Here is a 24,711-nt window from a genome sequence, read left to right on the forward strand (position 1 = left end):
GGGAGAGGAGACCTCCCCGGAACCCATCCATTGCCCACTTCACTGTCTGCTTATGCTCCCCTTCACTCCCCTCATCCCCCCCCCCTTTTTTTTGCTCCCCATCCTCCTCTCGCTCCCCTGCTTTTGCTCCTCTGTCCCCCTCCCCAGGTCGCTCCCCCCCCCCCCAGCGTTCGCGCCCCTCGCGCTGCTTCTAGCCCCCGCCGCTGTTGCTCCTCGGGAGCCGATTCCAGGGGCAGGTGAGGGCAGCCGCCCCCGCGTGCGCATGCTCCGCTCAGCTCCCAGGCATGCTCAAACCCCGGTGGGGCGGAGAATCTGAGACGGCCGGCGGATCGCGGCTGCCCCAGTCCCCGGCCAGCACCATGCGGGGAACAGCCGCCTGCTTCCCCGTCGCGTGCCTGCTGCTCCAGCTCCAGGCGGCAGGTAAGCGGCCACGCTGCGGGTTGTTGCCCCGGCAGGCGCGGCAGGCGCGGCAAGTGCGGCCGCGCTACCCAGGGGACGGCGCTCTGGGGAGCGCCCCCGTAATCTGAGCGAGGGGAGACCTGCGTGTTCCCAACCAGCACCCGCTCCTGGAGCTGCTCCAGCACCTGCTGTTGCCGGGCAATGGCCAGGGCCGGGGCGAAATGCCCCCATCCCACAGGTAGCGGCTCGGCAGTGTCAGAGCCTTGCTGCGGGTAACAGCGATGCTTGCGTTAGTCTAAACAGGGAGTTTCTTCCACCGCCCCCCCCCAACACCCACCCACCCCCCGCGTTAACACGGCTGTAGCTTTGCACACACTCAAGCACGTGGGGGGAGGGAGGGGAAGGAGCAATGGTTAATCTAGCGCCTGCAATCATTAGCTACGGCGTCTGCCCTCTTTGGGGCTGGGGAGGGCTCAAGTGGAAGCTCCACCGACGCCTTTGAGCGGGATGCAACGGGCCGGACTAATGGCTCCGAGCAGGTAGCCGGGGAGATTCCGCGGCCTCTTTGGCCAGTTCCCTTGTCCATGAAGTGCCCTCCGCCAATAGAGCAGCGCAGGTCTGGGAGCCAGGGAGGGGGCGGGAGTGTTTCAGCACCGTGTGTGTCTTTCAGCACCATGGTCAGCAACCACCGGACTAAACGGCAAAGCTGGAGCGTTGTTAAGAGGCCAAATGTCACCTGAGGTGGATTCGGTCGCTGTAGCAGTCGGTATCCTCAACAGGGTTGCTAATAATTAAAAACAACAGCACGGTTAAATGGCACCGCGTGCAAGCCCTCAGCTGTTGCCACTTCAGGCACTCTAACGCGTACGGATACTGCCTATTTTTCTCGGTCACTATTGCCCTGGGATTTGGAGCACGAGCCACGTTGGTTTCTAAATATTTTAGAATGATGCAAGTTTTTTTAAAAAAACATTTAGCATCTTTTAAATTTGACACCTGAATTCAAGCGTGGAAACCGGATTTTAGACTGCAAAATTTCAGCTGCGACAGCAGTCATTTGTACAGTAGTCCTGTAGCTGTGTTAGTAAATCCTCTCACTGCTTAGCTAGCAAAATGTGGGCATCATTCAGAAATGTGGTTAACGAAGAACTATATTACACAGAGCTTTTCAGTTCAAGCGTCAGTGTCACTTTGATAATCATTTGCTGTATTTCTTCAGTAAAAGAAGGATATGGCTTAATCGGTGTAAAAACTGCTCTCTCTCCTGAGTCCTTTTCCCCACTTCCCATCATGTTAACCTAAATTCTCACTCTTTTAGAAGGAAAGTAAATTGGTGCTGAAGGTGTCATTAAATGTAGTTTGTAATTAATATCACTGAAGTATCTCTGTGTTTGCAGAGTACTGCTGTATCTCTACTTCTGACATAGAAAATGGCTGTTGCACCCTGCTTATAACTTAACATAAGTCCATTACAACCTCCCTTTGTATATATATAGAAAGGTATAACAAAATACAATGGCTGAAAGTTGAAGCTAGACAAATTCTGTCTGCAAATAAGACATACATTTTTAACAGTGAGAGTAATTAACCATTGGGACAATTTACCAAGGGTTGTGGTGATTTCTCCATCATTGACAATTTTTAAATCAATTGGATGTTTTTTCTAAAAGATCTGTTCTAGGAATTATTTTGGGGGAAGTTCTATGGCTTGTGTCATACAGAAGGTCAGACTAGATGATCACAATGGTCCCTTCTGGCCTGGCAATCTATGAATGACTCTATGAATATGTGAATACATATACAGTCTTTTGCTGCCACAAACCATTTTTTTGGAGAGTGTTTCAGTATTCCATTAACTTGAACTGTTTTATTATGGGATGAAAGGTTTTAGAAGCATATCAGGGTTAAGTAATACCACTAGAAATGTAACATGGTAATAAATAATTCATGGTTATCAGGTTATGATAATAGTTGTATACATTATTTAATATGCTAGATAAATGGGCATGGCATCATCTTGTTTAATCTAGTCACAAGAAATTGTTACCATCAGTTATTAGTACTTCACTCTTATGGTAAATCAGACTATCTTTGACAAGATTTCAACCATGTCTTATTCCTTTGTATTTATGGTTGCTTAGGAGAGTCATGTATTGCTATTTTACACAATGTATGTGACAAAGATTACAGACTAAAGGATAAGGAGCATTTTGAAATCCATTTTGTGAAAATCCTTAAGATGCTTTTAGGTTGTTCTTTTACAAAAATATATATTAAAATGATCATCTGTGTAAAATTAGTTTACAACTGTTATTTGTCATAACATGCCTTCTAAATCTTCATTTATCCACTATTAAATCTAAATTGCACAGACTACCTTGCTTAGTCTTTCCATCATACTAATGGAAACTGGTTTAACTAAAATGTACAATTGCCTTGGTACATTTAACTTGTTTTATTAAGTTAATTGAAATGTTTGTATATGAAAGTTAGCCTTTAATCTAAAAGTCTTCAATAATCACAAAAATGGAGAAAACAACACAGACCCATACATTGCTATCTTGTTTCCCATGCAATTCTGGTGAATAATCACTTTAGAAAAATGAGTATTAAAATCCAAAAAGTGACCCATTCAGTCTTATAATGTGTACAGCTCACATCAAAGATGAGAGCTGTGCCTGCTCCAGCCAGGGCTGCATGGAGTTTTCTGTTACTAGTCTTGTGTCATTCAAGACACTACACTACTGAGCTTCCTGACTTTTACTATCATAGTAAACTTAACCTTAAGCAGTTAAGAGCTCTCTCACTTTCACTTGAAGTGAAAGATGAATTAGTCATTTGGCTCATTCTGGAGCTTTCTATGGAGCACAGTCTACAGTTGTGACTTATGAATGGTGATTTAGTGATAAGAGTTCATCTGGTAACATAAAAATGTATTTCACTTACCATTACTGATTGGTCAGAAGTTATGTGTTGTTTGTCATTTTGTTTTGCTCTGTGGTTGAAACTACTTGGCTTTTCATATATGGCTTTGTTCCAAAATTCAGAATACATGAAGCCAACTTCTATGTAGGAGGATGCTAAGATATCCATCGGCAGATGCACTAACAATATCTTCCCTAATATCAGTTGATGTTAATAGGTTTTAGAAAAAATATGATTTTGTATTTAATTGAGATATTACTACAACAAGGAGGTATTGATTCTCTAATGTGTTTAAAGCAATTCTTTGTAACTGAAAGGTATCACACTGCATATTGGAGAAATGAGTTTGCCATGGAAAGGCTGTTCCATTAGCATTGTGCTCCAACATCAGGATATGTATTTGCAAAGAAGCTGACATTTCTTCACCATAAAAGAATCTCAAATTTCCACATTTGTTTTTTTTAAAAAGATCAATTGAATTCAGTTTAGATGTTGTTGTCAATAAAACATTACAGCCGTGTAGAAAGCAAATTAAATCTAGTTATGCTCTCAGATACACCTCTGCAATTTCCACTGAAGTCAATGTAGAATTAGGGCCTTTATGGACCCAGAGTTGCATTGGGCAATGTGCAAGAGCAGAAATCTGCTTGCACAGAGCTGTCAGAGCTGGAGTAGGGCCTACATTTGTACTAAGTGATTACAAATCACTATGAACCTTTAGCTGCTATTATGTTTTGAAGAAAAGGGCAAGATAGAGTAATGGCATAGGTTATTTGCTAGTAGGTATGATATATGCACATTTTTGCAACAAAAAGTTAGTATCTCTCGAGACTACCAGAAACAATTGTTATTTTGGTGAAATAATGGTAGGTGGTAGTGAGAACACGTAGTGATGCACCAAAATAAGCTTATAATTAGAACTAGTGAACAGTGGTTCTGGACCAATTTTATAGTGATGGTGCTGAACACCACTGAATCAAACTGTAAACCCTCTATATGATGGAAACCACTTCAAGCCAGGGGGTGAGGGAGCACCCCCAGCAGTCCTAGTTCCAGCATCTATGCTAGTGAACCATTGGTGTTACCTAGGTTACTGAACTAATTAACTATTTAGCTTCATTGTCTTTTCATGAATTCCATGAACAGGCTTAAAATATACAAACAAAGAATAAAATATACAGTCACTGTAAATGGCCCAAGCGAAACCGTCTAGACTGGAATAAAACCTACTCAAATAATAACCTCCATATCAACCATCCATATGTCTTTTATCAAAATATTGAGAGAGAAAGTGATTTTTGCAGAAAGTCCTAGAGGTTAACAAATTCTGGTGCTGGAGGCCCATGGAGCCAAACAATTGTAAGTAAGACTTGGTAGAATTGTCATCATTAAGACATGGTTTCTTGAGCAAAGGTCTCACAGCATCTTTCTTCAGGGCCACTGTTATTATTCCTTCCCATGAAGGACACATTGATAATATAAAACATGGGACCTCAGTACTTCAGCAACCAGGAAAGACAAAGGTCCTACTCTCAGTCTTTTGCCAAAAGAGATCCCAGTGCCTCCAAAAGGTCATCTGAAACTCTAGTAGAAAAGACTGGCATGTATCCACTTGAGATACTGCTCAGGCCTGATCCAAACAGTTGTAACTGCAAAGTAACGTGAAAATCTCTCACAGTGGAATTTTGCAGGTGCGGAGAAACTTAAACAAAGTGTGCTAGATTGTGTGCAATGCATATGAAAACAGAATGAGCATCTACTCCTCCCTGCTAGTTTGTAATGGAAAGTGTCTTTCAAAATGGAAGTTTCTGTGTAGCATATCCAGTCAAAAATATTGAGGTGTATTCTCCTTTGGAATGCCTTCATAACACCACGTGTCATATTGAGAACACATAAAGTTTAATGTTAAATTTGGAAAACCAGTTCCTGCCAACTGTCCATACTCCATGTCTCCTGCAAAGGAAAGTGTGTGTCACGTTGAGCTGGTGGAACTGCAAATACACCAGAGACAACATGGGGACCTTCCACTGGTGCAAATCACTGTAGTTCCAGTGGGAGTTCTGGTCAATAGATTTTTTTGAGATTCAAGTTAGAACTGTCAAATTAAAATATCTGATAAATTAGAATGTTCTTTTCAAGATGAAATGAGTAAATGTTATAACTCACTCTCTCGAGTCTGGGAACATGATTTGAGGAAGGCAATTGGAATGTAAAAACGATAATTATAGGCTTACTCTAGATATAAGATCAGAGCCAGCCAATTTAAGAATTCACTGAAAACCAGATTGTGAGCAGATTTGTGTGGGTGTGCCGCGATAGAAGGACATGCAAGAAGCCCTCCCCCATCCCTCTACATCATGCTTTCACTTGCCAGGCTTTAAAAGCCCTTTCTACAGTAACAGTCTCATGCTTAGGGGAAAATAGAGACTCTGCACTCAGGGAGTGAGATATTAAAACCAGGGATGGGGAAGAGGTGGTGAAATGGAGTTGCTCTGGTGCACAGAAGTGGGGAGCAATCTGTGCCAGCCTAATGGTTGGGGATAAAGGGGCTTAGCCCTGATGTGCACAGAGATGCCCCCAGCAAGATTGTGCCTCAGACACGCCCAGTCTCCCATTGTTGGTCCTGGGCAGGGTAGCCCACATTGACTTCCTCTCAGGGTCATGGCATGAATGCCACAATCTAGCGCTGATTATACTTGTCACTCACAAAGCTGATGGTTGCTGGAAGTATTGTGGCATCAAAGACAATCATGCTTAAATACTGTGGCAAGGGGCCAAAGTCCATCTTTTTTGAAGGAAGTTTATACTGTGGATCAATGTAGCTGTCCTGTCGGGTTTCCAATACAGTTCTGAATCAAATACTTGGTAAGGCCAGCCAGTTATGTAGGCTAGGAACTCATGAAAAGCACTGATTTCTCTGAGCCACATTAGCTGCACCAGAACTCCATAGGCTCAAATTCTGCTTTCCATTACAGCAAATACTGATTTCACTGGAGTTACTATGGATTTACCTCTTTGTAACACAGAACAGAATTTAACTCAGTCTTCACTTGGAAAACTACAATAATGCCAAATATGGCAAATTGATGTGGCACCTTCTGAAAAATAGGCAATTATGACACAATATCAATGCATCAATACTATGTGTCTGACTATGTCAGAATACTAAGTGCCTTAGGGACCAGTGCTTCATCTCTTAACTCACATGAGTAGACCTACTGAAATCAATGGGCCATAGTAACAGGTTCCATTTTCAATATATCAGGCAGCATACCCATAATGTAGAAGATGATGAGATGCAAAGCCTCACTTTCAAAATACTACTGGTGCACTTAATCATATATTGGCTGCATTCTGACTACTTTGTGTTCTGCTTTGCTGTGCATTTGTATGATGTTTAATTACAACCCCTATACCTTGGAAAATGCTATGTGTAGTGAAATATTTTTCAGATGAAGTTGTTTTTTTGCTAGTCCTGGAGTTTCTTACACACTGCCTCATCCACAGACTAATAAAGCAGCATCCAGATTTTTTTTCTTTTAAAGCAGTCTAATTAACTTAAGAAAATACCTTTTGCAAAGCATGTTCTATTCATTTGATTAACTGCAAATCCATACATTAGTGTCATTGTTTTAAAAATCTTTCTGGATTTATTGGTAATAATTCTTGATTTTAGCTGCTAGAGATAAACATTAGTGTGTGTGCAGCTAGAGCTACATAACCTACACTAATGAGATTTTAGTCTGACTCGATTGACATGCTGTTTTGCTGCCATTTAAGGCATACTGTTAAGTAGACATTACAAATGCGAAGCGTTTTGTCTCCAGACAGTTTTTGTTTTCCTCTGGTCTTTCATGATTATATAAAGCATTTTTTTACCAGAAATGTTGAGTACTCCTGAAGTGTTAAAATGTTTTTGAGTAGAACAAATGAAACATGGAGAGATGAATCTGGTATTTGTATTTAGAACTCACATTACTTGTCGTTGTTGTTTTTCTTAAGCTTTAAAATATCAGTGATTTGCTTGGTTTTCTGAGAGGAAGGAGTAATCCAGAGCCAAAATGCTTCTTGAGTTATTGATTAATATATAGAGCTATGCCTTGTGCGGCATGGCTGCACATGGAGAAAGAAGGCCAGGATAAGAGAAGAATGCAAGACATGTTGTGATTGGCGCAATCCATATGAGGGCTGAAGGACCAGTCAATCAAGGTGATATGTGGCTACTACCTAGGTCTGAAAATGCAAATTGTTTTGATTGTTGAAGTACCAGTGGTAGTGCAAGTTTCCTCAATATGCCTCAACCTTGACCTGAAAGGACTCCCTCTCAGGGTGAGAGTGTAGTGCAATCTCCTTCACCTGTTCAGCTCTTGGCCTTTCTCTAGCAATTACTAGCAAAGCTGTCAATGACAAATATAGCATTAGATATTTGTAATTTGGACTCCTGGGAACTGGACCAAGACTAATAAACTCTTATCACAATATACATATTTTAAAAGAGACTTGAAGGTAATATTCCCTCACTATAGGCCATATTCTCCACTTTATGGAGGTACACAGAGAGGTGCAAACTGTAAGGACTGGTCAGAATTGCATTCCCCATTCTCAGTGGAATGCAGGAATTGTTTTGTCCAAAGGGAGCAGGGAGGAAGCAGGCTATGACCTCAGCCCACCTACGCTTATAGGAACAGAACAATGATCATATGGGAGCAGACCGAAATCCATCTAGTTCTGTAACCCAGTGGTTCCCAAACTTTTTACTAAAGCGAACCACCAACTGCATTTAGTCTGTTGTGGGTTTTTTTACGACCGACTCTTACATCTATACACCCTCACCACAACCCTAATCTGAGCCTTCTGTGGAGAGGAGGCCCCCCGGCGTCTAGGGGTGTTTGGAGAGCGAGCCCACCCCACAATCACCATGCAGAGGAAGCTCCTGTCCTCCAGGGCTGGGCCTGGCTCCTAGCTCTGGACATTGTGACTTGGCATATCTGATTGCAGTGCCAGTCAGGTTTGGCCAGGCCACCGCTCCATCATGACGAAGGGACCATCAGTCAAAATTTGAGCAAGTGGCATTGCAACCCATGCATCAGGTCACAACATCCTGAATGTTGTGGCCCAGGCCCAGCTGTGCAGGAAAGGAGCCACCTGTGTGGGATGAGTACAGGGTGGGCTTGCTCCCTGGAACCCCAACTGCGCATTGGATTAGAAGAAGTGTATTTTGTCTAGCACCTCGCAACGCATCTAAAATCTTCCTCCAGTGCTCTCCTGGGCTGAGAAACACTGCAGTAACCTGGTACTGACTGTGATGAGTACCCGCTGCTTCAGAGAAAGGTGCAAGAAGCCTTGCAGTAGGCAGTTAAGGAATAATCTGCCCATGAAGGGTGAAGGTGGGACCAGTGGAGTGGGAAGAATAGGCCTATATGTACTAAAAGGTTGTAATAGCAGGCATGCTCTCCATGTGTGCTGGAGGAGTTCAGCTTGGCACTCTACCTCCTGGCTGCTTTGCAGTGCTCCTCAAGGGGCAGTGCAGCTCCACGCTCCCCTTTACTTTGGACTGCACCTAAGTAGCATGATCAAATCTGTCATACTTTCTTCCCTTACGTATTGCTAAAAGCAGAGAGAGATCACTTTAAGAGATCATTTTTAATTTCTCTATTTTTTTGTAATTATTAATAATAATATTTGTAATGCCATAGCACCTAGGAGCCTTAGTCATGGACAAGAACCCCATTGTGCTAGGCGCCATACAAACATAGAACAAAAAAGATTATTTGTGCCCCAAAGAGCTCATGATCTAAGTAATAAGGCAATTTTCATATTTCCCAAACAAATTTTTCATGGAATTTCACTGTACGTAACTTCTGACTACATCACAAGAAGTATGGGCTCAATACTGCAATTTGGTACGAGTAAGAACTGCTCAATGGGAAGAAAAGGGTGCTGAATAGTCAATATTTGATGTCACTGTAGGCTTACACTAACAATAATCAAAGAAGTAGAAAGAAGCATTGTTAGGGAATCTGATTGGCAGAGCAGGAGGGGGGCCCTGAAAGGAAGGGGGAACAGTTTGTTTGGTCTTGGTCATACTCTTCCAGGAAGGATTCTCATGCTAGAAGATACAGACTGCTTCTGAAAAATATACCTTTGCTTATGGAGCGTTAGGACAGGAGAAAAACCTTGTCCTGGCTTAGCACACCTGAATCTGCAGAAATTACTTTTTCAGCATTCTGAGCAGAAGCAATAGAGAAGTGACCAATGAACATAAGAATATAAGAGCTGCCATACTAGGTCAGATCATGGTGCATCTTGCCCAGTATCCTGTCTCTGACAGTGACCCGTACCAGAGCTTCAAGGGGAATGTACAGAACAGGGTTTTTAATTGAGTGATCCATCCCTGATTTCCACTCCTTATATTTCTGGAAGTCAGAGGTTTAAGGTCACCCCAAGCATGTGGTTGCATCCCTGACAATTTTGGCCAATAGCCATTGATGGACCTATCCTGCATGAACTTATCCAGTTCTTTTTTGAACACATTTATACTTTTGGCCTTCACAACCATCCACGGCAATGAATCCACAGGTTAGTTGTTCATTGTGTGAAAAAGTACTTTATCTTGTTTGTATAAAACCAGCTGCCTATTAATTTCATTGGATGGCCCCTGGTTTTTGTATTGTGAGAAAGGGTAAATAACACTTCTCTGTTAACTTTTTACACACCATTCATGGTTTGATAGACCTCTATCATTTCCCCGTTAGTCATCTGTTTTCTAAGCTGACCAGCGCTAATTATTTTTTGCCTTTTTCTTTCTCTACATTGCTGTTTCCTGCAAGAATACCTTGTCTCTACAACTGTGTTTTCTGCTCCTCCAGTAGTTATAATGAGACCCAATAAGCCACCAATGATATTAACAAAATGTGTACTTTCTGTGGGACATTGACGTCAGTGGCAGTTAAGGGCCACATTCTGCCATTTGTATTGAAGCTGAGTAGTACCTTACTCCATAAATAAGACCAATAATGGGCCCTGAAATGACAACTTCAGAAATCACTAGTCTGGGGTAGAAATTGGCCATGATTCCTAAAGAAAATGGGATGATTTCATCTTTGGAGAGAAGGCAATGGGGAAAAATTGACTTGGGCCAGATACTCCAGTCCACTGTTCTAGCTTCTGTCACAGCTGGTTAGCCAAAGGTCAGGGAGCTGCAATTGGCTCCCTGTGGATGTAGCTCAGATGTAGTGAAAAATCAGGGCCTTTATTCAAGCCCTTCAGAAAATGGGCTTTTTCATCCCTGTGAATAATTTTGATGTTTCATCAAAAAATCCCAGACCCAAAATATTATCTCTGAAAACTGAACTTTTTGATTCACAAATACTACTATGGTGCACCATGGGAGTCGTCATTTGGGAGGCTCATTTTCCTTTGTAGGCTGGGATCCCTGGCTGGACTGCATCTCTCACGATGCACTACAGTCTCCCCATATGGTGTTGCGATGTAGTTCCAACCTGGGAGTCCCTGACCATTGTGCATGATGGGAGAAGTAATCCCACTGAGAAGCCTGGCCCCTAGCGGAGAGTTTGATGAACTATAAGTCCCCTGAGACACCACAGCGGATATCCAAATCTAAATATTTCTGCTTTGGAGCACTTGGTTTCTGATGAAAAAATTGAAATTTTCTGCAGAGAACAGACGCTTTCATGAAACATTTAATTTAGTTAAAAACCCAGTTTTCTGTCATAACAGTTTCAATGGAAAATTTTTGACCAGCTCCATCTTTTTCTCCTCTCTCTCTCTCAAGCCAGTTACGCCTGGGGGAATTCTGTGCCAACTGTGCAATGCAGAATTTTGCAGAAATTAGTGTTGGGCATGCAGAATTCCCTTTTCCCCCCACAGAAATGGGCTGCAGAGATATTGGCCACCACTAGGGCCTGCTGGACCTGGCAGAGCCAAGCTCATAAATAGAAGACAAGGCTGGAGGGAGAGGGAGCATACTGGAGAGGGAGGGAACCAGCAGCTGCAGTTCCCAGCTTCCTCCCTGAAGGAAGGAGGCAGGGACATGCAGGAAACTCCATGCAAGTCTGGGCCCCAGCATCAGGTTGTTTCTCCCTCTGGATCCCTGGGCTCTAGAAGGTGTCTGAGTGTCTGGGCCCGGACGGGGCCCACAGCTGGGCTCTGGGGGGTAGAGAGTGTGAGTGTGTCGGCTGGGTGGGTGGGGGACGCTCCACGACTGTGGTTCTGCGAGGGAGAGGGTGTGAGTGTCTGGTCTCCCGGCTGGGCTCTGAGGGGGCAGAGAAGCAGGAACTGGGTTGTCATAGGGGTTTCTTTAATTCTCTACTCCTGAGGGAATTTTTGTGTGTGTCTGTATTGTTACAAAAGATACTTGTTGACAGGTATTTTGAAATAAATTACCAAAATAATTGAAACTGGCATGATTATATAGTGTTATTTTGACAAATAAAATGTGCAGAATTTTGCAGAATTTTAAAATATTGTGTGCAAAATTTTCAATTTTTTTGGTGCAGAATTCACCCAGGAGTAAGCTAGTGTAGGGCCTGATTTAGTCTCACTGAACAGAAAATCAGTTAGAAAATCTCATGACTTAGGACACTGCCCACACTATCCATCCTTTCACTCAGCATTCTGATTTTGGCATTAGACTCCATGCAGAATCCAACACTGCCCCTTGATAAAGTGGTTGAGTTAAAGCCAGTAGATAAGTGGGAGGACATTTCCAGTGTGAGATGCTGGAATCTAGTGATAGTGGATAGGGCTCCAGTCCAGTGCTGCAGAATGGGAGGGCAGATGCACTCAGTGGGGAAGCGCTCAGATTTGAGAGTACTGAGTTAGAGACTAGGAAGAAATGTGAAGATCAGAGACACACCATTTCTTAAGTAACAAGATTCAGTTAATCTGTTTTCTGAAAATCACACACATTACTGGGAATAAAAGTAAGAAATTAAAGTTAAATTGCAACACATGTAATTTACCTGGAAAAATGCTTTAAATGTCCTTTGAATATATAGAATATATATAAATCAAGAGTCAAGTTCCGCTGTTTTTTTTTTCCTTGTGAAATTAATTTCTTCCTGTCCTCATTTCTCCAACTTCTGGCTTGTTAGTCAGAAAGTGGCAGACTCTGAAATAAAGCTCTCGTCCCCTAATGCCCCTATTCTACTTGCACTATATTGATGACATCTTCATCATCTTGACCCATGGAAAAGAAGCCCTTGAGGAATTCCACCATGATTTCAACAATTTCCATCCCACCATCAACCTCAGCCTGGACCAGTCCACACAAGAGATCCACTTCCTGGACACTACAGTGCTAATAAGTGATGGGCACATAAACACCACCCTATAACGGAAATCTACTGACCTACATGCCTCCAGCTTTCACCCTGACCACACCACACGATCCATTGTCTACAGCCAAGCTCTACGATACAACCGCGTTTGCTCCAACCCCTCAGACAGAGACAAACACCTACAAGATCTCTATCAAGCATTCTTACAACTACAATACTCACCTGCTGAAGCGAAGAAACAGATTGACAGAGCCAGAAGAGTACCCAGAAGTCACCTACTACAGGACAGGCCTAACAAAGAAAATAACAGAACGCCACTAGCCATCACCTTCAGCCCCCAACTAAAACCCCTCCAACGCATTATCAAGGATCTACAACCTATCTTGAAGAACGACCCATCACTCTCACAAATCTTGGAAGACAGGCCAGTCCTTGCCTACAGACAGCCCCCCAACCTGAAGCAAATACTCACCAGCAACTACATACCACACAACAGAACCACTAACCCAGGAACCTGTCCTTGCAACAAAGCCCGTTGCCAACTGTGCCCACATATCTATTCAGGGGACACCATCACAGGGCCTAATAACATCAGTCACACTTTCAGAGGCTCGTTCACCTGCACATCTACCAATGTGATATGTGCCAGCAATGCCTCTTTGCCAGGTACATTGGTCAGACTGGACAGTCTCTACATAAAAGAATAAATGGACACAAATCAGATGTCAAGAATTATAACATTCATACAGCAGTCAGAGAACACTTCAATCTCTCTGGTCACACGATTACAGACATGAAAGTTGCGATATTACAACAGAAAAACTTCAGAAACAGACTCCAACAAGAGACTGCTGAATTGGAATTAATTTGCAAATTGGATGCAATTAACATAGGCTTGAGTAGAGACTGGGAGTGGTTGAGTCATTATAAAAAGTAACCTATTTCCCCTTGTTTATTCCTCCCCCCCACCCCCTGCCACTGTTCCTCAGACTTTCTTGTTAAACCCTGGATTTGTGCTGGATATGGCCCACCTTGATTATCATACACATTGTAAGGAGAGTGATCGCTTTAGATAAGCTAGTACCAGCAGGAGAGTGGGGTGGGGGGAGAGAGAACCTTTTGTAGTGATAAACACCCATTTTTTCATGGTCTGTGTGTATAAAAACATCCTCACTTTTTTTCATGGTCTGTGTGTATAAAAACATCCTCACTATTTTCCACTTTATGCATCCGATGAAGTGAGCTGTAGCTCACAAAAGCTTATGCTCAAATAAATTGGTTAGTCTCTAAGGTGCCACAAGTACTCCTTTTCTTTTTGCGAATACAGACTAACACGGCTGCTACTCTGAAACTTAGGAATGTTTGAGAGAACTACTTTACCATGATTCTAACTTCTCTTGGCTCAGAAAGAGAAACAATTAAAGCTAATTTTAAAATACTTCTGAAAATGACTGGGAATCGCTTTTCTAGACTCACAGATGTCAAAACTTCCAGAATCCATTATCTTGGGTCCTTTCAGGGCTAGAAGTGAGTGTGAGGTCCCATTGGGAATCTCCCTTTTCCAGTGGTAAAAAGCTCTGGTTTCCAGGCCTGGGGGATATAAGATAACAGACTTCAAAGTTTGACATTTTAAGTCTTAAAGCTGTTACTGATTCTGAACTGAATCTTGCCTTTCTTGAAAGCTGGGCAAGCTTAGACTTTTGGGGAGAGTAGGATGAAACATTTTCCTGACAGGTTGTTTTAAATAAAATGGCTGCTGTTTGAAGCTGCTTAGGGATTTGGAATGGTAAAATACATCCTGCGGAGACGGATTAGTAAACAGGGGGCAGCTGACAGTCAAAAGTGCATGGCCCATTCATTTATTACATGGTTTTACAATTTATCATATGGTATCTCTACTACATATGTAGTTATTGTGTGTCAATATGTGTATGTATATGTTATATGGATAGATCCATGTGCCAGCTCTGATTCCTGTGATGTGTGAACCTGTCTATTCAGGATTAGACTCTCATGATTAGGATTTGGGTGGTCTGACTTAATGGTCAGAGCAGGAGTCAGGGGCCAGAGGTCAGGCTGGGTCAGGATACCAGAACCTGGAAAAAGCCAAAGGGCAGACTGAGAGTCAGGTTCCATGCTGGAGCAAGAGGTCAGAGTCAGGGAGCAAGTGCAGGGGATACAGTTCTAAGCCAGGGGAAATCCAGTTGCCCAGGCAACTTCCTGTTCCTCTGCTTGGTTTAAATAGAGGCAGAGAATCAATCCAGACTCCTGGAGTTTGGCCTGTCAGATCACAGGACAGGAGTCTTCTGCCACAGTTGAGTTTGAGTTCTGGCAACTGTGAACTGGGACTGAGTAGTGGATTATCACATACTGTATCCTAAGCACCTTCTGGCCTGGGGTTCAAGACCCATGCTGTGGACATAGACTGAGCTTGTACACACATAAGAGCCATGAGATGGCAGTGACTTTGGTCACTCTTGCTTTAAATTGGCTTTTTAAAAAAGAATTCAAAGGCGACAGGAGCTTTCTGTTGTACGTTTTCACATAATCCTGTTCCCCTACCTTTCCCTCTATTTACCAGAGGGGAAAATTCAGTGTTGTGGTGGGAAACCACAAGTTTCATGTGAATTACATGCAGAACTGACTTGCATGATTTCCCTGTGCCCCTTTCAAGCCATGAAATGCAAACTTATATGCGGAGTAAGTCATTACTCAATAATGCTGTTTACATTAAGCCAGATTGTGGCTGGTCCATGTGCAGGTGTGTAAGGGTGTGACAGTTGTAAGGCATTTCCATTCCCTCCCCCGCATCTGTGTAGCTCCCTGCTGGTGTGCCCAGGATGCTAGACACTACAAATGGGGAGGTGAGGTGTAGGACCATGGTCTTGCACCCTGCACTGAATAGCAGAGGAGAGTGCATGCTGCAGGCTCCTAACAAGCGTATCAGTGTGCCTACACTGACTCTGTGCCAGAGAGCTGAGGCATTGCCTCCTGGAACACATACCGTAGTGATGTATTTCCCCAATGCCACCAACACAGGTCAGTGACTGATCGACACAACTGAACATTTCCGGTTTGCTTGTGAGAAAGGCTAAACTTTTCTCATTTTGCTGGCCAGCCCCTATGCTTTCTGGACTACACCAGCTCTCTTGGCTGAGCAGGAGGTATGGGTGGCTTTTTGCTGGTAAGGGTAGCTACTGGGTGCCACCAGTAGAATCAAACCCAAAATAGCTAAATGGGACTCCTGGAAGTTTAACAACCCAACATTCATCTGTTTTAAAGGTACACCCTGTATCTGACTTTTCTTCCTGTGCTCCAAATCCATCTGCCCACAAAAACAAGGGCTACTGCACCATACAATCCCAGCTTCTCTACTGGATGACAGGCTGTCAAGAAGAAAGCCAAGCATGCAAGGTGCTAGGTTCTGTGGTGGGTTGGGGAATGATTTCTTGTGTGTTTATCTATTCAAAAGAATAATTTACATTTTATGTAGCATGTTTTGTACCTCAGGATCCTAAAGTGCTTTACAAGTCTGTATTCCTAATTCAGGAAAATTTCCCATTGGTTTCAGTCCATATATACTCCTGGGGGAATTCTGCACCACTGCACAATGCAGAATTTTGCAGAAATTAATGTTGGGCACACAGAATTTCCTTTTTTCCCCCAGAGAAATGAGCTGCAGAGATGTTAGCCACCACTACGGGCCACTGGACCCCCGCAGAGCTCAGCTCACAAATAGAAGACAAGGCCAGGAGGAGCAGGACAGGGAGGGAACTGGATGGTTCCCAGCAGCTTCTGTTTCCCACACACCCTGAAGTAAGGAGGCGGGGGCATGCAGGGAACTCCGTGCAAGCCTGCGACCCAACATCAGGCTGTTTCTCCCTCTGGATCCCTGGGCTCTGGGAGTGTCTGGGTTGGGGGGGCCTGAAGCTGGGCTCTGGAGGGTAGGGATAGGGGGTGTGAGTGTCTGAGCTGGTGAGGGTGTGGCTGGGCTGTGGGGAGTAGGTGGTGTGAGTGTCTGGCCCCCTGGCTGTGCTGTCAGGGGGAGGGGGACACAGAAACAGGAACTGGGTTGTCATAGGGGTTTCTTTAACTCTCTACTCCTGAGAGAATTCTTGTGTATGTCTGTATTGTTACAGACATACTTGCTGACAGGTATTTTGAAATAAATTATCAAAATAATTGAAACTGTCGTGATTATGTAGTGTTATTTTGACAAAATTTGCAGAATTTTGCAGAATTTAAAAATATTGTGTGCCGAATTTTTAATTTTTTGTGCAGAATACCCCTGGAGTACATATAATATTTCTGCATATACATGAATCGCTTAACCCACCATTGAAATTCACCCATCTCTGGGTAGCAGTAACAGTAGACGACAGATAGGATACTGTTCTTGATTTGCAGTCTGGTTCATTGAAATTTCATGAGGAAATTAGATCAACAGAATGTAATTACCTAAACTGGAATCTCTGAAGGGCACTGGGATTGACATCTTAACTCTTCTGAAAAGTGCCATGGGATCTTTAGTGACCTCCATCTTCTCACAAACATGATACAGGCTGGAAGAGCAGTGATGGTATGATATCACACGATTCAAAACAAAGGACCTGCCAGCTTTGACATTTCATATATCATTCATTGGTCTGAAGAATATCTCTCTTTTTCTATATCCTTACCATTATTATATGTTGCTTTGAGAATCCCAGTTTGTTGTTTTTAAATTGTCCACCAGCATCTGTGTTTATTACACACAAGAAATAAGTTACCATGAGACAAGATGACTGAGCTGTTCTGATTAAGTACAAAAGCATTATCTTTACATATAGGTGACATACAAGGAACAAACTGTGTGATCATTTTCAAAGTGGGGAGGGGACAGTGGGAGTTTGTCTTCAATGCAGCCACAACAAATATATTGTGTGAAGAGGAGATTAGAATTATATATGTAAGGAAGATAGGCTGATAGAAATACAACACATCATAATTTCTTATGTGTAGAGGCCCCAATCAGGGATCAGTTCTCCATTGTACTAGGTACACATCCTATTGTAGTAATTGGTTACACCTGTGCAACCTACCTTCTTCCAGCAGAGGAAGGATGATCCAGTGGTTAAGGCATTAGCTTGGGATTTGGGATATCAGGGTTCAGTTCTCTGGTCTGCCACAAACTTCCTGTGTGACCTTGGGCAAGTCACTTAGTCTCTGCTATCCTTATCTGGAAAATGGGATAATATACTTCTCCACCTCCTTGGTGAATTGTGAGAGTAAATAAATTAAAGACTTTAGTGTGCTCAAATAGTGTGGTAATGGGGGCCATATAAGTACCTACGATAGATAGAATTTACTCCTGTGTTTGCGTCCTCTGTGTAGTCTTCAAAATGTAAGCATGACCATTTGCCAGCATGCAAAAGAAAATTTGTCATGATCACCATATCAGGAATGGAATCTATGTCAATGCAATAGTGTTTATCACCTACAATTGCTGAAATGTGCGCAGCAGGCTTTAAAAGCATCATTCCATATTCCCTAAATAATTCCTCCTAGGATCTATGCAACTCAGTTCAGCAGATGGCTCTGTAAATCTGAATGGCCGAATGAGACTGTATTTTCATTTAAGTCACTGATGTTCTCTCCTCTTTCAACAGGGTGCTTTTCAGGAGACAATGATCACTTCTTGGCAATTCATCAGCAAAAGAGTGGGAAACCTGTATTTATTTATCGCCATGTCCAAAGTGTCGAGAAAAGTTTGGATACAAACAGCCAGAAGATTTATAAACACAATTTCCATTCCTCTTCCTATGCACAAATAAGCAAGCTGCACCCTGCAATAATTGTTAAGTCAACTTTCCCTAGACCTGCTTATGACCCATCCCTCAATCTACTAGCTATGACTGGTCAAGAGCCGGAAGTGGAAAATCTCCCGATTCCAGCAAGCAATGTGATTGTTGTGGTAAGTACCTTTCTCTAGGTCTTGATATTGCTTCATGTGCTTTTTTATCTGAGGTATCCAAAGTTCATATTTCTACTGCATGAGCTATGCCACTTGCAGCCCTCACTTTGTCCTCCTCCTTCAAATAAAACTCCCTGTGACAGAGTGGTAGCAGCAACACCGTCATCAATGACCTTGCTGCAGCATCAATTAAGCACTTTGTGTTGGGGCATTATGAGCACCAGAGTGGTAATTACTGGGCTAACGATGTAATTGGGAAGATATAAGTAGTCACAACAGGAAGCTAGGAGGCGCTCAGAGGGTGAGCTGTGTTGAAGAGGGAGGCTGTGGGGGAATGCTCCCACTCTGAGATGCCTGTGTTACATTCTATGGGTAAAAGAGTGGAGGAACCAAAAATACACCTGGGGAAAGGAGAACATCCTTGGTATGTTAATGACTGTGAGGAGATACAAACAGGCTAGGCAACACAACATACCAGGGAGCTGAGAAAGCACCCCATGACACGCCCATTCAGTAAGGCCTGCCATGATGTGTGTGATAGGCAGATAACCAGACAGGCAGAATTTGGCCCTAGGTAGTTAAGGAACTTGTCTTTGCTTCAGGTGTCTTGAATACCTTTCTCTGTACTGCTCTCTTTGAATTTGCACTCCAAGCAAAGTGGTAGAACCCCCTTTGCTGGATGGCTTTTAAAATTAATGTGAAAAAAGCACTAAAGATGTACTTTAGGGAATAATCCTTCCTAGTCAGGAAGACGGATGGATGATCTAAAAGGTCTTTTCCATCACTTCTATGATGTGTTGCATAATTCCATAATTATGGCAAAGCAGCTATTTTAGAACACTCATGTATCCCATGTGGCAGTCAGGAACTCCTGAGCAGAGCATTTAACTGGTGTAGTCCTCAGTCCAGTAGATGAAGCAGCATGCACTGCTTAATTGGAGACCCAAGCATGTAACCCTTGACAGGCAGCAGCTTTACTAGGTGAGCTAAAAAGAAACTCCTTCCCCTGGCATGGTGATAGGAGCTGTGGAAAACTTTTCTCAGTGGCAAGTTAGCACTCTTTTCCTCTGGATTACCGAGCCATCTGCTGGGGATTTCTACAGGAGCTAGGCTGGGGAGAAGATAGCAAAGTGCCAATGAAACAGCTCAGTGACTGTCACAGGCTGGAATAGCCCCTAAGCTGCTGCTCCCTGCCATACAGCCAGTGGAGCCATATAGTCACGATCCATCAGGTTGACCCCACTCCTCCCCTCCTGCTCCATTTTAGGTGTGGAAATACTCTTTGTGGAGCTGTCCTACATGGCACACACAGGGGCTGCACACATTCTGCAGGAGCATCTGGACCTCATCTGGAGTACTGTGTCCAGTTTTGGGCCCCACACTACAAGAAGGATGTGGATAAATTGGAGAGAGTCCAGCGAAGGGCAACAAAAATGATTAGGGGTCTAGAGCACATGACTTATGAGGAGAGGCTGAGGGAGCTGGGATTGTTTAGTCTGCAGAAGAGAAGAATGAGGGGGGATTTGATAGCTGCTTTCAACTACCTGAAAGGGGGTTCCAAAGAGGATGGCTCTAGACTGTTCTCAATGGTAGCAGATGACAGAACGAGGAGTAATGGTCTCAAGTTGCAATGGGGGAGGTTTAGATTGGATATTAGGAAAAACTTTTTCACTAAGAGGGTGGTGAAACACTGGAATGCGTTACCTAGGGAGGTGGTAGAATCTCCTTCCTTAGAGGTTTTTAAGGTCAGGCTTGACAAAGCCCTGGCTGGGATGATTTAACTGGGAATTGGTCCTGCTTCGAGCAGGGGGTTGGACTAGATGACCTTCTGGGGTCCCTTCCAACCCTGATATTCTATGATTCTATGATTCTATGATTCTATGAGCTACCACCGTTCTGCGCCCCTCACCCCGTACAGTAGATTCGAATGAGACCTAGGTCACAGAATCATAGAAGATTAGGGTTGGAAGAGACCTGAGGAGGTCATCTAGTCCAATCCCCTGCTCAAAGCAGGACCAACACCAGCTAAATCATCCCAGCCAAGGCTTTGTCAAGCCGGGCCTTAAAAACCTCGAAGGATGGAGATTCCACCACCTCCCTAGGTAACCCATTCCAGTGCTTCACCACCCTCCTAGTGAAATAGTGTTTCCTAATATCCAACCTAGACCTCCCACACTGCAACTTGAGACCATTGCTTCTTGTTTTGTCATCTGCCACCACTGAGAACAGCCTAGCTCCATCCTCCTTGGAACCCTCCTTCAGGTAATTGAAGGCTGCTGTCAAATACCCCTCACTCTTCTCTTCTGCAGACTAAATAACCCCAGTTCCCTCAGCCTCTCCTAGTAAGTCAAGTGTCCCAGCCCCCTAATAATTTTCTTTGGCCTCCACTGGACTCTCCCCAATTTGTCCACATCCCTTCTGTAATGCGGGGACCAAAACTGGATGCAATACTCCAGGTGTGGCCTCACCAGTGCTAAATAGAGGGGAATAATAACTTCCCTCAATCTGCTGGCAATGCTCCTACTAATACACCCCAATATGCCATTGTCCTTCTTGGCAACAAGGGCACACTGCTGACTCATATCCGGCTTCTCGTCCACTGTAACCCCCAGGTCCTTTTCTGCGGAACTGATCCCCCTGTCTGACCAAGGAGGAAGCGACTAGATTTTCTCTTTATTTTCTAATTTACAAAATTCAGCAATTCACAGTGGGTCTCCTGGTCATTACTGTGAATTAATAAGTTTTGGCTATAACCGTATGACTAATGGTAACAACCAGTATATGACTAATTCGGTAAATTGTTTTGCAATATTGTACTCTTTTACGAAAGATGCTAGATTAAAAAACACAAGCATTTTTATAAGTCACCCTGTTGTACAGTATGTTGGCGTCTTAGCACAGAGAATGTTTCAAAATGAAGATTCCTGGCTAGGTCTTGGCTCTTGGACTCCTGCTAGAAATTCCAGGTGCATCTGGGTTGTTTTGCTGATGAATGTACTAAGTATTTGCTCATATTTGGTTGAGGTAAATGGAATGAAGGTAGCTGCTGGAGTCACAGAAGATGAAAAAGAGAACCAGAAGGAGCTAATTTGGATTTCTGAAGAGTTTTCGATTCTAAACTATCAATTGCTATTAATATATTTCCAGAAAATTAGCATCTAAGGGCCAGATTCTGTGCTGATTTGCATCCTATGTAACTCCAGTTTGGTGCTAGGTATGTAACATATGCAGTGGACAAGAGTCAGCCTGGGGTTATGCCAGTTTGCACACAGAAGTGGGCTAGAGTAGCTCAAAGTGCTGACAACTTCACTTCACTGGAGGAATGTCAACTGTTAGTGCAGTTCCAATAGGGAGTGGTGCTGGTCAGGCAGGAGGAGGAGCCAGGCCAGCTGATGGATACATTGTTTCAGTGTGTCCTTAGCCAGCAGGTTTCCCATAAAGTCTAGCTGTGAATTAAGGCTTCTTTCCCCTTCCCCACCCCCGAAACCAGCAGACACCTGGCAGCACTGCTTGTTGTCCTCTGAAGGTGAATCCCCCACATGGATACAGCTGCCCATGCAGGTGTAAGCAAATTAAGCCCTGAATGCCTGGTATGTATAGCACCATGCATCTTAAAAGGTGATAGAACCTTACAGGGAACTTGTATGAATTCTGGGAGACGCACAAGTCTCACATCAGGATGGAGAGCCCACACATGAATGATCGGAGAGAACCTATGCTTTCAAATGGATGGCCTCCTAGTCACTTAAAAACCTGAATAACACAGGTTTTCAGTTGGCAGTTCTTATATAAGTGTCCTATTAAATGTACATTGTGACCTTAGTCCAGAGCCTTGCTGCTGCATTTGCGCTATGAAGAATCTACCACTGTTCTGAGAGCTTCTGTTCTGACCGAGAACCATTTGTGCTCTAGGCACAACAGTGTGATTTGAGCAGCCTTTGCCGCAACAGCTTTCACTAAGCTTTCTGTGGGAGTGTCTGAAACTGTTATTTTAATGTTGTCTTTTAGCATGAGGTAGTCAGAACAGTATATCTCTTTCTGTAGAAGTGCTGAGAGATTCAACATCCAAATGAGCTTAATCGTACTGTAAGAATTTTCCTGGAGGATGCCTTCCACCATCGGGCAGCTCTTCCATTGCAAAGTGCCTGTTGGAATTCAATCAGACATCCGCTATTTGCAGGGTTTTTCACATCTGAGTTTTCTTCTGTGAATTTAATGCTAAATGAATTTCTGCATTAATGACATTTGAAAAGGACTAGGTTTGTTTTGAATGCATTTATGGCATTCTCTCTGTCTATAACCAGCATTTGCTACTTGTTGTGTCTTTTGGGTTTTGATCATTTAGGGCAAACATTTGCTGTATTGCACTTGCTGACCTTTTTGTTCCAGCCTTTAGCTATGTTGTTGGTTCCTCAGCTTGAAAGGGCAATTGCTAGTGTCAACGCTTCCTGTAATCCAGTTACTTGCCTAATGCATGTTGGGATTTAGTAGGAAAGCTTGAAAAGAGGGGTTATTTTTTAACTAAATCAGTACTCTCACAGTTTATTGCAAAGGAGAAGGAACAAAATTCAGTCAAATTTCAGCAGTTTAAATTTAATTTTCTGCGTAGTAGGGGCAGAGAAGAAGAGTGACTGTACCAGGAATGTAGAATTATTAGAAGGTGAAATTCTATGTTAGAAAAAGACCATCTAACAAACAAAGTTTCACCCACATACAGCTGATTCCTTGAAGCATGTTGTGAAGCCAAGAATTCTGTGTGCAAAGGAGTTGTTTTGGGACTCCTTCAATAAAAGAGTTGCATTCATGGGTTATCTTTGCAATGAACCTGGGGAAATTGCTGTGCATGTTTATCTGGGGAAGGAAGAGGAGGTAAATGTTATATAACTTGAGGCTTTCTATCACAGGAAAATGCTTGCCTTATCTTATGCTTCTAGTGTTTTTGTTTGTTTTTTAAGGAACAATAGGGGCAAAACAAGAGCTTTTACAGGGGCTTTGGCTGTTGTATAACTATGCCTCACAGACCCAGTCTGACTATTAGGCCATATGTTCCTTTAAGCAATACCAGAAAACACATGAGAACAGCTGATTGATGGTTTTATGTAAGGGATTACTTGTTTCTCACAGGACTGTATTTTAAGTGCCCTATTCACCAGGGTTTATTTTGTAACTGGAAAAGCTATTTATTTATCAAACAAAATGCATATTTTCAGGGTTTGTGTGAGCGTTTGTTCATTTCACTCTTGATTCTCCAAACTGAGATGCAATTATTCAGAGTAAAGTATATGCATGGGGTTCTCAAACTGGGGGTCACAAGGTTATTATATGGGGGGTTGCGAGCTGTCAGCCTCCACCCTCAAACCACACTTTGCCTCCAGCATTTATAATAGTGTTATAAATTAAAACCACAATTTTTATGTTTAAGGGCGGGTCTCACTCAGGTTTGCTGTGTGAAAGGATAACCAATGCAAACGTTTGAGAACCACTGGTATATGCTCAAGATGAGTGCCACGAGGGTCAATGCAGTACACAGAAGGCAGAAATAGTACATGGATAAACACTTATTTATTATTAAACATGCAGCTGTCTGGCACACTTTTGAGTAATTTAAACCCTGTTTGGGGGGAACTTGGAAGAAAAAGTGAAGGACTAATAGCCTTGATTAGTCAGGTTAGCTGGGGGCCTACAGGTGTCTTCTCAGAGCTGTGCCAAAGCTTGTTAACTCTAACATTTCCTTTCGGTCTATAACCAGCATTTGCTGCTTGTTGTGTCTTTTGGGTTTTGATCATTAAGGGCAAACAGAAACATTTGCTGTATTGTACTTGCTGACCCTTTTTGTTCCAGCCTTTAGCTATGTTGTTGGTTCCTCAAGTTGAAAGGGCAATTGCTTATTCAGTCCTGAGTCTCTCCCAGACTGACTAACAAATGCATTGTGGTGTTTGATTGGTTTTGTGATGCCGATAAATGTCCATTAGAGATTGAGCTGAGACTATCAGATGCATTTTCACTTGTTTCCTACAAAGTGTTTTGCCTTCAGGTTTCAGGAGATGAAAAGCTAACGCATTTGATCATTGCATTCACTCTTTCCTTTCCTCCTTCATCTCTTGCACACCATATTCACAAATGCCAAAATCT

The 24,711-nt window shown here is 43.1% G+C and overlaps 1 protein-coding gene across 2 annotated transcripts in view; it reads left to right on the top strand.

Annotated features, from left to right (window-relative positions):
• The first annotated feature begins 225 nt into the window (after nucleotides 1–225).
• Nucleotides 226–24,711, top strand: part of PTPRR (protein tyrosine phosphatase receptor type R) — a 191,199-nt gene continuing 166,713 nt past the window's right edge. The window contains exons 1-2 of one of the 2 annotated variants that reach the window (XM_074942047.1): nucleotides 226–420; nucleotides 18,275–18,579. In XM_074942047.1, coding sequence (XP_074798148.1) covers nucleotides 285–420; nucleotides 18,275–18,579 — 441 coding nt within the window. In that variant the 5' untranslated portion in view covers nucleotides 226–284. The remainder of the gene's footprint in view (nucleotides 421–18,274; nucleotides 18,580–24,711) is intronic. The other variant, XM_074942046.1, reaches the window with a different exon arrangement.

Source organism: Natator depressus, chromosome 1 (assembly GCF_965152275.1).
Source record: "Natator depressus isolate rNatDep1 chromosome 1, rNatDep2.hap1, whole genome shotgun sequence".
Classification (NCBI taxonomy): domain Eukaryota; kingdom Metazoa; phylum Chordata; order Testudines; family Cheloniidae; genus Natator; species Natator depressus.